This window comes from Bufo bufo, chromosome 6 (genome assembly GCF_905171765.1).
Source record: "Bufo bufo chromosome 6, aBufBuf1.1, whole genome shotgun sequence".
Classification (NCBI taxonomy): Eukaryota; Metazoa; Chordata; class Amphibia; order Anura; family Bufonidae; genus Bufo; species Bufo bufo.
The window spans coordinates 103,422,911-103,437,279 of NC_053394.1; the positions used below are offsets into that span (position 1 = coordinate 103,422,911).

At 43.1% G+C, this 14,369-nt stretch overlaps 1 protein-coding gene across 4 annotated transcripts in view; it reads left to right on the forward strand.

Annotated features, from left to right (window-relative positions):
* The window catches only part of WDR11 (WD repeat domain 11), a 131,232-nt gene that overhangs the window by 18,859 nt on the left and 98,004 nt on the right, over window positions 1-14,369 (forward strand). For all 4 annotated transcript variants that reach the window (XM_040436021.1, XM_040436022.1, XM_040436023.1 and 1 more), the window contains exon 3: window positions 12,466-12,619. In XM_040436021.1, the coding sequence (XP_040291955.1) occupies window positions 12,466-12,619 (154 nt within the window). The remainder of the gene's footprint in view (window positions 1-12,465; window positions 12,620-14,369) is intronic.

Here is a 14,369-nt window from a genome sequence, read left to right on the forward strand (position 1 = left end):
GTTTTTACGACCTCTTGTTTATTTTACATGTGTTCTATATATCGGGTCCTTAGGCCCCTGTGCTATCTTAACATAGAAACATAGACTGTGTCGGCAGATAAGAACCATTTGGCCCATCTAGTCTGCCCAATATACTGAGTACTATGGATAGCCCCTGGCCCTATCTTATATGAAGGATGGCCTTATGCCTCTCCCATGCATGCTTAAACTCCTTCACTGTATTTGCAGCTACCACTTCTGCAGGAAGGCTATTCCATGCATCCACTACTCTCTCAGTAAAGTAATACTTCCTGATATTACTTTTAAACCTTTGCCCCTCTAATTTAAAACTATAGAAACTAGGTGATTAGTTATGTGTGTTACCTAGTGATGTTCGGATATGTCTTTGCAATTTGTTCATGCATATTACGCTGCAGATTTACTTGCCTATAGGCGGGTCAGCAAAAGCGACCCGATTTATGTTTGTACTCTTTCACGGGTTCTCCTTTGGCAGTTATTCAGCCATCTATTTGGCCGACTGTAGGGAAATTTTTTCGCCCTGTTTGTTTTTTCAGGGTAGGGATTCCATCCTTGCCGGAAGCTGTTATGTTTTTGGGTTAGTTTCTGGGGTTGGGAATGGGTGGGATGAGCGATGGAATGGGTTTGGGGATCTTCTGTGGTATGAAGGGAGTGTGGAGGTAACATGTATGACTGGAGTGGTGTGCTTGGCTATTAATTGTACTGTGAGTCCTTATGGCGAATAGTCTTAAGATAATAGACTGGAATGTTAGGGGACTAGAAGAGCCGACTAAACGAACCGCGGTGCTTATGGCGTTGCAACGCTTTCACCCCGATATAATCTGTCTGTCAGAGACTCATTTATCTCCTAACACTACCTCGGTCATACACAGGCCGTGGATTGGTCATGAGTATCATTCCATGCTTTCTTCACATTCCAGGGGTGTAAGTGTTCTGATACATAAATCACTGCCGTTTGTGTGTCATTCGTTCCATATAGACGATAGTGGACGATATGTCTGTCTCCACTGTACTTGTTATCATTGGTCCTTCATATTGGTAGCAGTGTACATTCCCCCTCCCTATAGTAGTGAGGTGCTAAAGGAAATTATGAGGTATATTGTGGAATTACCTCACTGTCCTATACTGATAGTAGGAGATTTTAATACTTGTCCCTCTGCAACGTTAGATAGGGGTGGGATGTCGGGAGCGAGTAGGGACTCCAATTTCGTCACTGTGCTGCGGGAATTGGACCTGCATGACATTTGGCGGGTGAGGAATCCAACTTCACGTCAGTTCTCATGTTTCTCTAGCTCTCATCATTCGCTGTCTCGAATTGACTTAGCTATAGGATCGCCTAAGGTATTGTCGCTAGTTGCGGAGGTTAAATACTTACCTAGAAGTCTATCCAACCATTACCCGATATATGTAGAATTGCACTTGGGGCGCCAGGCGTCCCCCTGGGGTTGGTACATGGAAGCTTAACCCATTCTGGTTGCAGCTGGTAGATGGGGAGAATGGTATGGTGGAGGAACTGAGGGAATTTTTTGCGCAGAATGTGGGGTTTGCGTCTATGGGGGTGGTGTGGGATACATGCAAAGCATACGCTAGAGGTCTTTACATCCAAAAGATTAGCCGTCATAAAACGAAAACCCGGGACGCCCAGAAAAAGTTGCAAGCTTTAGTAGTGGAGGCGGAGGAAAGGTTTGTAAATTCACCTGACAGGGCAAGTGAGGAATCCTTATAGCAGCACAAGTGGGGTTGAAGCAACATTTCTTGCTAACGGCGGATCATCGCAGTTTTTTTTTTTTAAAACAAAAGTATTTTGAGGCGGGGGAAAGTTCTGGGAAGCTACTAGCAAGGGTTATTAGAGCCCAGGAGGGCCCGTCCAAATTCTTGTCTATTCAGAGGACGGATGGTTCTCTTGCCACGACAGATGAGGATATTCTAGCAGTATTTCACGCCTATTATAAATCCCTATATAGGACTAAACTAGAGGTGGACTCTACTAATATAGCCGCTTATCTTGAAGGGATTGGGATTCCTCGATTATCGGCGGAAAGTGTAACATGTCTAGATGGCCCTTTGACACTCACTGAGTTGGAATTGGCGCTACAATCGTTTCCCAATGAGAAAGCACCGGGAAAAGATGGACTGCCGATAGAGTTCTTTAAAAAATATAGTGGTGTCCTGCTGCCCCATCTTATGTCGGTTTTTAATGATGCCCTTCTAGCAGGAAGTCTTCCCGCCTCTATGAAAGAGGCTATTGTGGTGGTCTTGCCCAAACCTGGTAAGGATCCCAAATTCCCTGACTCGTACAGACCAATTTCGCTGTTGACCTCTGATATTAAGATCTTGGTGAAAGTTGTAGCGAACCGACTGCAGTCGGTCATCTCCACTATTATTCATAGCGATCATACTGATAAATCTACTTCGGTAAATCTTAGACGACTTTTTCTTAATATCCAGAGAAGGGTCGAGTCAGTTGGAGGTCGAGCCATCCTTTCATTGGACGAGGCTAAGGCTTTTGATGGTGTTGAATGGAGCTATCTTTGGAAGGTGTTGCGGGTCATGGGATTTGGGAAGACCTTTATCTCCTGGGTCCAGTTGATGTATAATGGCCCCATGGCTAGGATACGGGCTAATGGGGGAATATTGGAGGTGTTTAGATTAGGCAGGGGAACCCGTCAGGGATGTCCGCTATCCCCCCTTATTTTTGCCATCGCAATTGAGCCGCTTGCATGTGTGTTGCACTCATCTGACAGGATCATAGGATTTGCCTGTGGGACCTGGGAAGAGAGGGTGTCCCTGTATGCGGATGACATGCTAATCTATGTGGGAAATGTGGAACGGTCCTTGGGTCCTATCATGTCACTCATACAGGAGTTCGGATATAGGTCTGGTCTCCGTATCAATTGGGACAAGTCCACTCTCCTACCGCTAGATGAATCTGCTATGACTTTCCTTCCCCAGTCCAGCCCATTACAGGTTGCTCGTCAAGTTAAGTATTTGGTGATTTTGGTTACCACGAACCCTAACTGTTATAATAAACTTAATGTAGAACCGCTTTTGACTACAATGTCTGCTAAGGTTAAGGCTTGGTGCAAATTGCCGATGTCTGAAATTGGGAGGAGTAACCTTCTTAAAATGATTCTCATGCCCAAACTCATGTACGTCCTACATAATTCCCCGATATGGATACCTCCGTAGGATATTTATTAAAATAGATAGACTATTTAGGGAGCTGATCTGGCGTCATAAAAGAGCTCGGATTAGACTAGACACTCTGCAGAGGGGGAAAGAGGCTGGAAGGCTTTCAGTCCCGAACGCATGGCTCTACTACATCTCGTCCCAATTGCAACAGCTGAGGGGATGGGGGAGGACTCCTGGGGATAGTGCTTCAGCAAGATTGGTGGCACACATCATAGGTCATGATTTCCCGGTGACTCTATTGGAATACAGTGGGCTTGCTGGCAAGATGACAGGTCATCCCACACTTTTCATGATACACAAGGTATGGCAGAAATGTCGGGCGCAGCTTTCAGTACAAGGGTTTACGCAGTTTTTCCCTATATGGAAAAATCCACACCTGCCTGAACTGTTCCATTTAGATGGGTTCTCGCCATGGGAGTGTAAAGGAGTGAGATATTTATGTCAGCTACAGAGTGCTGGCGTCTTTAAGTCCTTTGAACAGCTAAGAAGTGAATTCGGTCTCCCACACATGGCCTTTTATCAATTCTTGCAATTACGTCACGCTTTCCAGACGCAGGCGAAATCATTATCGCTGAAATGTACTACGGTTCCGCTGTTTCAGCAGCTTCTCACAAACAATTCCTCGAGTGGTCTGATATCATCCATTTACAGGAACTTGTATGTGAAATCATTGAAGCAAGACGTTTTAGCAGTTAAACATAAATGGGAAGATGAGGTTGGGCCGATTTTAGAGGAGCAATGGAAGGCGCTCCTAGCACTTACTCCGCAACTGTCGGTGTGTGAGGGGCAACGTATGTCCCAGCTGTTTTTATTACACCGGGTGTATAGGACTCCGGAATTTTTATGCCGGATAGGTGTTCGGGCAAATGCGGATTGCCCTAGATGCGGTATCAGTCCTGCATCCTTGTTGCATATGTTTTGGGAATGTGCGGAGCTCCGGAGCTTCTGGACAGCGGTTTTGGCCTCTATAAAAGATGCCTACAATATTGCTCGGGATATTGGACATCAAAAATCGTCATCACCGCTTGGGAATTCAGCGCCTGCTATTCCAAGCTAGGAAACTGATAGCCAGATACTGGCTTAGACCCCAGTCTCCGTCCAGGGGAGAATTTATAAATAGGATGTCTGATATATTGCGCCTAGAAAAAGGTGTATATACCAAGAGAAAGTGTGTGGCGAAGTTTGATAAGATATGGGAAAACTGGGAAAACTACAGGATACGGTGTCCGGATTAGCCTCCCTTCCTAAATATAATGTGTTAGGGAAGTAGCGAGGGCCCTGTTTCTCTCCTCCTTTTATCTTTATTATTTCTGTTAGCTTTTCTTTTTTCTTGTCTTGAATGTTGACTCAATATGAATGGAATGACATATGATGGGTGCAAGGTGGCCTGTTAGCCTGATGCGAGGAGTACACCATATGCTGACCTCTTGAAGTTTGGATAAGGTACCCGGATGGGGGAGCCATGCCCGTTCCATCGCTTGGGTGGGGGGAGGAGTTTAGTTGGACAGGGAGGGATGGTCCTTTTATTTTTAAATAAAAAAAGGTGGAAAATTTGGTTTGTACAATTGGCACTGTGTTCCAGTGATGATTAATCTCAATTACGTCTACTACTATGCTGGTTGCTGTATATTATACCCATGCAACAACGTGACTGAACATGTGATGTTTTGGTAATCCCTTTATTGGCTGTTACATGGATATTGTACAAGCATTTTTTTTGCTATTTTCAGAAAATTGTTAATAAAAATTATCTGATGAAAAAAATCTGCCAAAAAAGTGAAATTCTGAAATTTGATCTTCATTTTCCATTCATTCTTGTGGAACACCTAAAGGGTTAACAACATTTGTAAAATCAGTTTTGAATACCTTGAGGGGTGTAGTTTCTAAAATGGGGTCATTTTTGGGTGGTTTCTATTATGTAAGCCTCACAAAGTGACTTCAGACCTGAACTGGTCCTTGGAAATTTTAGCCCTCTAAAGTCCCCAAAAAATAAAATGTCATTCACAAAAAGATCCAAACATGAAGTAGACATATGGGGAATGTAAAGTAATAACTATTTTTGGAATTATTACTATCTATTCTAAAAGTAAAGAAATTGAAATTTGCTAATTTTGCCCAATTTTTTGTAAATTTTGTATTTTTTTTATAAATAAAAATGAAATTTTTTGACTCAATTTTACTACTGTCATAAAGTACAATATGTGATGAGAAAACAATCTCAGAATGGCCTGGATAAGTAAAGCGTTTTAAAGTTATTACCACATAAAGTGACACATGTCAGATTTGCTAAAAAATGGCCTGGTCCTTAAAGAGGATCTTTCACAGATTATTACTGTAACGGACCGTTTCCGCAGACAAGGGGTTAAAATCCGTTTAGGCGATAAGCCCCTTTCTGAGAGACAGGCACAGCTACTGCAGAACACCAAACTCCCGAACTGGATACAAAGTAGCACTCCAAACTGGAACCTCAGGAATAGCTGCTAGCAGACGAACAGAGGGACTCAACCTGAAGTGTAAGATGAAAAAACACAGATCACAACATACCCTGAGACATGGTGGAGGGCAGAGACAGCAGGCACAGGACAGGCAAAGGACCCCGACGAAACGCGCGTCGGGGTCCTTTGCCTGTCCTGTGCCTGCTGTCTCTGCCCTCCACCATGTCTCAGGGTATGTGGTGATCTGTGTTTTTTCATCTTACACTTCAGGTTGAGTCCCTCTGCTTACAGCTTTTTAGTTGATCCTATTTATGGGGTCTCTTTTACCTGCAGTACCCTATTTGGGCAATCTATGATATATTTATATATTTTTTGTCCATGTCTACATCTGTGACATATTAGGATCCATACGTCTCAGGCCACACATTTAGGTGATGATTACAGACTAGATTACCGCATTGGGTGTATATTTATATTCCCTACTTTTCTGTCCCATCACCACATTGTGTATCCAATACATGCCCTACATGTGATCCATCTTGTGGTGGGTTATAGAGACACAGGCCCGGGGGACTGCGGCATCCGGAGTTTTTTCCGCTGACTCTCTAAAATTCATCACTTTTTTGCTATTTGTTATATTATTATTATTATGTACTATTTACTATTATGAAATAAAATATACTTTTATATACTGGGCATTCAATTGTTGTTTGTGGAACGACTCTTTAGGTTTATATAATCCTGGCAATCGGTCTTCTAACAGCATACAGTGAATCCCCCCAATAACGAGACAAGGCTCCGTGTTGAGGGTCAATCAGTGGTCTGACTGTACTTGAAGTACAGCCTCTTTTATTCACAAAAAACAAACATAGTACTGCCCACAGGGGTTTGAAATACAACCAATCAGTAATTAACAACATATACAATGTAACTACAGCAACCAATCGTTCACGCCCCCAGAGGACCAGAATGAAGATTTGGACATAGGACAACATATCCCCACAATGCATCATGGTTTCCTCCTCTCTGTCCAGACAACCTGAAGAGCAATCCAATTATCTCTGAGGACAAAGGGAGATCGCCAATACACATGTGCAGACAACAGAACAGACATCACCCTTTAAACACACAATGGGACAATGGCACAATAGAAACACACCCAGCATATTCTCTCCCCTTATCCTGAGAGGAGACTCAATTATACATACAGTTAAACATACTTTCTACCCAACTTTCATAACTCTAAAACCATACATCACATTCACATAAAAATTACATATTCGCAATCAATCCATTCAGGGGAACAACATATTAAAAAATGGCATGAATCAGACCAGGGGTTCAAAAGTTAGTATATGGCCCATAATCCAGGGGCAAGAGGCCAGCAGCCAGTCCATTCCAAAGCCCAGTGGCGAGGTTGGTTTCGCCACAATTACACTATGAACTAACTATACAGACATGTAGAGCGGCGCCTGGGGATCTCCCTGCACTTACTATTATCCCTGGGCGCCGCTCCGTTCTCCTGCTATGTCCTCCGGTATCTCCGTTCACTAAGTTATGGTAGGCGGAGTCTGCCCTTGTTCTGCTGTAGCGCTGGCCAATCGCATTGCAGAGCTCACAGCCTGGGAGAAAATAACCTCCCAGGCTGTGAGCTCTGCGCTGCGATTGGCCAGCGCTAGAGCAGAACAAGGGCAGACTCCGCCTACCATAACTGAGTGACTGGAATCTCCGCCTACTATAACTTAGTGAGCGGAGATACCGGAGGGCATAACTGGAGAACGGAGCGGCGCCTGGGGATAATAGTGAGTGCAGGGGGATCCCCGGGCGCTCCTCTCCATGTCTGTATAGTTAGTTCATAGTGTAATAATCGGTGAAAGGTCCTCTTTAAAGGGGTTTTCTCATCTCAGAAAATGGGGGCATATCGCTAGGATATGCCCCCATTGTCTGATAGGTGCGGGTCCCACCTAGAATGAGAACGGAGCCAGGAAATGAACGGAGGGCGCACTGCGCATGAGCAGCCGCCCTCCATTCATTTCTATGGGGCCGCCGAAAATAGCTGAGCACTGGCTCGGCTATTGCACAGTGCGCTCCCATTCACCTTCTATGGGAGCAGCGCTTGGTGGTGGACGGACCCTGGGAAATCCGGGGTCCTCCAGTCACAGCGCTCCCCGCTCCGTTCTTGATATAGGTGCAGGTTCCACCGCTGGGACCCGCACCTATCAGACAATGGGTGCATATCCTAGAGATATGCCCCCATTGTCTGAGATAGGAATACCCCTTTAAGGTGACAAATGGCTGGGTCCTTAAGGGGTTAAACTTATTCTTACATACTTGTGCGCTTTCTTAACCCCATAAGGACCAATCAGTCTTTTGACGATGAGCAGGGCAAGGCCTCAGTCTGCACTGACGTCTATTGGCATCGCTGCAGTAGAGGGGGGTGCTGCTGCACTAAAGGTGGCCACACACATGAGATTAAATTTGACAGGAATGGCCAATTTTGGGCATTCCCTCCAAATTGCATTTGAAAAACTAGCGCAAACTACTGTTCATGATGGCCGACAGCAGACTCTTGCTGAAAATGTAATCCACCAGGCTGGAAATCTTTGACTGTTCATTGGATGAAACTGTATTTTGATGGCATGATCGTCTGAATTCAGCCGATCACTTGCCGTTGTGCTCAAGTACCAGGGAGTCAGTTTAAAAAGAAAACAATTAAAAAACGGACTCCCTGATTGGCCAGTTTAGTTGGTGGGACGGTTAGTACGAACAATCCCATGGAAGACTAATCGGCCGCAATGCTAACAGCTGTGGTTCTTGGTGCAGAACAGCTAGGGTGGAGGAAGATCCTATTCCTGCTGTTCACTCTTGCCACAGTCCATACCACAGCAGAATTAAAGAGGACTCCCCCTATGATCGGGTCAAAGGGTTCCCCATTGATCTGACTGGAGACTAGGGGAGCCATCTGCAGTCAGCCCCGAGGACCTACAGCGGATCCCAGGGCTGTCTGTTCAGTTATACTAGTGTTGCCCTAATAGCAGCCTGTGTCATAGTGACACTGAATATAATGTATTCGCATACAGGAGTATGCAAATACATTCTAAGTCTGAAATACAAAGTTATAAAATAGTGATCCCATAATGGGATTATAAAAAATGTTATAAAGCAATAAAAAATAAAAACTGTGCCACAAAACCTGCAAATCAAAAACACCATAATTTAGTTTAAAATACATTTTATTGTGCACACCTTAAATAAAAATAAACCACAAATTAGATATCCCCATGACTGTTTTAATCTGAAGAATCCATTTATCAGGTTATTTAGTGTGAAACACGAGCGGTATAAATATATTTTAATATAATGCATCTAGCCATGGCTCCTTCTATGGCCTTGTCTTGAGATAATTAGTATGCTCTCCCCTGCACCCCTCCAATAGTCTTACATAAAAGAGTACAAATTCAGCTTATGGCTCTAATGGATTTGTACTTGTGTCGTTTATTCCCTTCTTAACCTACCTGGGATGCTTGGAAATCGCTCTCGATGTAAGATTAAAGATTATAGTTGTTTCATGTATCATAGCCGCTTCCTCTTGTTTCATATGGCAGCTTAAAAATGGTTTCTCAGGTCTGTCCAGAGAGGCAAATGGAGCCAAAGAGAAAGTGGGTGTATATATGCATCCTAATATTAATGTCAGAAAAATGTATAGATTTCCACTGTTTGTCTTAAACAATATATATGACTTGTTAATGATGGTTACTCTACATACAGTAAATGATAAGGTTGAAAAAAAACATTGGTCCCATCACCTCCAAGGTATAATCCTGCCGATCAGGAGGAAGGCAAAATCCCGCTTCATATTAAAAGAGAAAAATTCTCAACTCCAAATATATGGCAGTCAGAAAAAGTACCAGGATCACCATCCCATCTCTCTGGTCATGCCTCCCATTGTTAAAGGGGTTGTTCATAGGAGATATCTCGCAGACAAAACTCCCAGAATGGGTTGTTAACATTTTTTTAAAAAGTATTAGCTGCACCAAACCCGTTCTGATGCTTACCAGTCCCCCGCTGGTTCCCGTTGCTGAATATAATTATGATGATAGCCCCCACTTCCTGGTCCAAGCTTGACACACAGGAAGTAGTGGATATGCCTGCTCGGCCAATCACATATCTACCAGTGCTTGGCTGCATGGGTTTTTTCTTTCCATTTTCTATGTGCCAAGACTAGACCAGGAAGCGGAGACTAGCAGGGACCAGTTAAGGGTGGTAACGACAGTGGAAGGCGATCAGAGAGGTGAGTAATGCTTCTTTCATTTTTCTTTTTTCAAATGGCATCTATCAGCAGATTTTTAAACTGGCTGACCTTTTACATGTGCGTTTGGCAGCTGAAGGCATCTGTGTTGGTCCCATTTTCATATTTTTCTCAGCAATGCGGGCACATATGAACATGGCATCAACACAGATGCCTTCAACTGCCAAGCGCTCATGTAACAGGTCAGCCAGTGTCATGGTTACAAATCTGCTGACAGATGCCCTTTAATTTGTTCTACCCCATTCAACCAGACAATCCATTTAACTGTAGACAGGCTAGTATGTGCCATAAGTATTTGGTGAGAGTCTATGGCTGTGACCCCCCCTCCCTGCCTCTCTAGTGTGATCTAGTACACCATTATCACTGTGCAGCTTTGTTGTTTAAAGGCTATGAACACCTTTTGGGTGCAGTTTTTTATTATTGCATTCTACTCATTTTGGGCTACAAATAATTTTTTGAATTGGTCTTTATTAAAAAAAAAACAAATCTCATTTTTCTATACAGATGTCAGTCTCTGTGTATTAGCAAACTAGCAGGGTTTCTGATCACAGTGAGCCCCGTCAGATAGAAGCCTCGATGGCCCATGTATAGCCCTTATCCCTGAACCCCTAACAGCCCCTAAACACTGATTTAAGCCTTATCCTTATCGGTTTGATACAGATTCTGCTATAACGAGTGTTTATCAGTTGTCAGGATTTCAGAGATGAGGGCTCATGTGTAGCTCTTATCTGAAGGGACCCTGTGTAAACAAAAAGAGACAGCAAATAGACTGAAATGTAACCCTGTATCACAAAATCTGCAGACATTCTTTTTTATTTTTATAAAGACCAGTCGAAAAAGGTGTTTTGTAGCCCAAAATGAGTAGAATTCAATAATAAAAAGAAATTGACCCCGAAGGTGTTGATAGCCTTTAATGTGGTTCTGACTAAGTGTAGAAGCTTCCTCCTGTCTCATCATGGGTTCAGACTGTTTTGTCCTCTGCTCATATTTAAAATGGTTGCCTGGTTTAAAAAACCCGTTTCCAGGTGTTCCTTTAGGGCATTCTGAGTTACCGGTAATCGAGGGAGTCCTTTAAACTCTTGTTCAGTGTGTGGAGATTGGTAGAAAGAGTGCCTCTGGATTACAAATGGGCAATGTGGAGGCATTGCAGGGAGATTGAGCACTTACTGTCTGTTTTTTCCAGAGTTATGTCCGATTGCTAGAGGTCTCTTTAAACACTGCACGGCTCACACCAAGGGATTGCTAATTAAATTTTATGAAAATCGTGCAAAAATACATCCATACAAAAGCGGTGTAATACTAGAAATACATCAGCACTAGTGCGGTAGTCCTAAAAATCATGTAGCTATTACAAACTCGGTTGGATCTAGATGATCCACGAAGCATTCTAGAACGTGAGTGTCTGCGCACCTGTGCCATGTTTCGGGGTCCTCTTAAAATGCCACATAGGTATGCAAGAGCTTACTTTCCACAGCGGCATCTCCATGGATTTTTTGAACTAGAACCAACCACTTTTGCAACAGCCACAGGATTGTATGGACTGCCGCATCAGTGGTGATATATTTCTGTTACACCTGCTTTTGTATAGATATATTTTTGCTCAAATTTGCAAAAATTAAAGTAACAGTGCCTTGGTGTGAGCTAGGCAGCTTTTTAGGAGATTCACTACACCATGGGAAGAGATATTCTGGGGTGTACTTGGCCCAAGGTGTGGCGTTGGTTGCTATTGGTCATGAGATTGTTCGTGATTGCAGGAGGTCCCAGCAGAGGTACAGTTTGTGATCTTTTTGTCAAGGGAGCCTTTTAGCAAGTACAGATTTTATATGTTGGAGAGCCCCTTTAACACAGCTCTACCAGTTCAGATTGGCTGTTTCCTCTAAGCACAAGCTCATCAGGAATCCATTGCCCGGATAACTGACTCTTCACAGCCAGAGTACAGTGGTTATGAATTATAAGTTACTAAGATGGTTTGTAATTTTTTAACTACAGTATATACTGAGACCTGTGATGCTCAGTAGGGGGACCTGGAGATTTGAACGATATGTTTAAAAATTACTTTTAGGGCTCATGTACACGGCCGTTCCAATGTACGGGCACTATCTGTGCCGCAGATGGATCCAGAGACCCATTCAGCTTGAATGGGCCCATGATCCGTCCGCACCGCAAATAAAAAATGCTCTATTTTTTTGTGGTGCAGCGGCACGGAGAGAAACCCCATGGAAGCGCTCCGTGTGCACAAACGACCGTGGCCCGTATATTGTGGACCCGCCGTGTGCAGGCCACAATACAGGTCCAGCCGACACACGTTCGTGTGCATGAGCCGTTTTACAGATTTTAAGCTTTGAAAGGTGAAATCGATTTTTTTTATATTTCATGTATGGTTTTATTTTGATTGTTTCCCCCAAAATACCTAGCAAGGCATATGGACGGGAATCACAAAATCTAAAACTATTTTTGAATTGCTAATAGTGAACACTTTTATAGTTTTTTTTTTAATGTTTGTTTTTTCAGGTTAAATGGGCAAGAGAAAACTATCATCATAATTTGGGTTCCCCCTATGCCCTACGGTTAGCATCTGCTGATGCCAGTGGAAAAATTGTGGTCTGGGATGTTACAACTGGTACAGCGCGGTGCGAAATACAAGAATACTCTAAACCTGTCCATGGTAAGGTTGTTCATTTTTGTAATGTTTGCTTTCTTTTTTTTTTTACTACTTTTGTAATGCAAATCTGTCAACATGGCATTGTCTATATATACGTTAGCCTAGTGGGTGACATTGAGGGTCTTGGCTCAAGTGTCACCCAGACTGAAAATTGAAAGAAGATTAAACCATTTCCACATTAAATAATGCAGGACGTTCTCCATCACTGGCAGTTTATGAATCTGTAAAAGCTTCTTGTGCTGAGAGAGGGTTGGGCATTGTGAACGTGTCTATGGTCTCGTAGGGCGTTCACTGTGGACTGTGCCTGACATTTCCAGATCGATCTTCTACTTCTGAACATAACTTTTATTATCATGTGTTCAGTTCCCCATACATATAGTAATCAGACAAATGTCTAATGGACTTTTACACCACCGGTAAAGAAGAACCTGGACAGGAAATTGGTCTACCTTGCTTTACAGATCTAGGTGGTCCCTGTAGAAAGGGTGTCTTCGCTTTCTCACTATAGCCATGTTGTCATAGGGTGGCACTCTTACGCCCCCGATTAAGCTAATTATAAAGCACAGATTACGGTCCAAGGCTATGGGAGAACATGAGCAGTGTGCCCTCCTAATTGGATCAGAAAAAAATTATTTATAAACAGTTCAGTACTGCTCACCTGCCAGTGCAGTCTTCGGGAGCACGGACTGGCCTGGGATCAGCCCATACACCATGAAGACAAGACGTGGAAAAAGGCCAGCGTCCAATAAAACTGACTGTTTATTCAAATACAGTACAGACCAAAAGTTTGGACGCACCTTCTCATTCAAAGAGTTTTCTTTATTTTCATGACTATGAAGGCATCAAAACTATGAATGAATACAGGTGGAATTATATACATAACAAACAAGTGTGAAACAACTGAAAATATGTCATATTCTAGGTTCTTCAAAGTAGCCACCTTTTGCTTTGATTACTGCTTTGCACACTCTTGGCATTCTCTTGATGAGCTTCAAGAGGTAGTCCCCTGAAATGGTCTTCCAACAGTCTTGAAGGAGTTCCCAGAGATGCTTAGCACTTGTTGGCCCTTTTGCCTTCACTCTGCAGTCCAGCTCACCCCAAACCATCTCGATTGGGTTCAAGTCCGGTGACTGTGGAGGCCAGGTCATCTGGCACAGCACCCCATCACTCTCCTTCATGGTCAAATAGCCCTTACTTTCAAAGTTTTCCCAATTTTTCGGCTGACTGACTGACCTTCATTTCTTAAAGTAATGATGGCCACTCGTTTTTCTTTACTTAGCTGCTTTTTTCTTGCCATAATACAAATTCTAACAGTCTATTCAGTAGGACTATCAGCTGTGCATCCACCTGACTTCTCCTCAACGCAACTGATGGTCCCAACCCCATTTATAAGGCAAGAAATCCCACTTATTAAACCTGACAGGGCACACCTGTGAAGTGAAAACCATTTCAGGGGACTACCTCTTGAAGCTCATCAAGAGAATGCCAAGAGTGTGCAAAGCAGTAATCAAAGCAAAAGGTGGCTACTTTGAAGAACCTAGAATATGACATATTTTCAGTTGTTTCACACTTGTTTGTTAAGTATATAATTCCACATGTGTTAATTCATCGTTTTGATGCCTTCAGTGTGAATCTACAATTTTCATTGTCATGAAAATAAAGAAAACTCTTTGAATGAGGTGTGTCCAAACTTTTGGTCTGTACTGTATGCAGACAAAACCGAGTACAGATAATGGCACAATCTAAGCATTTT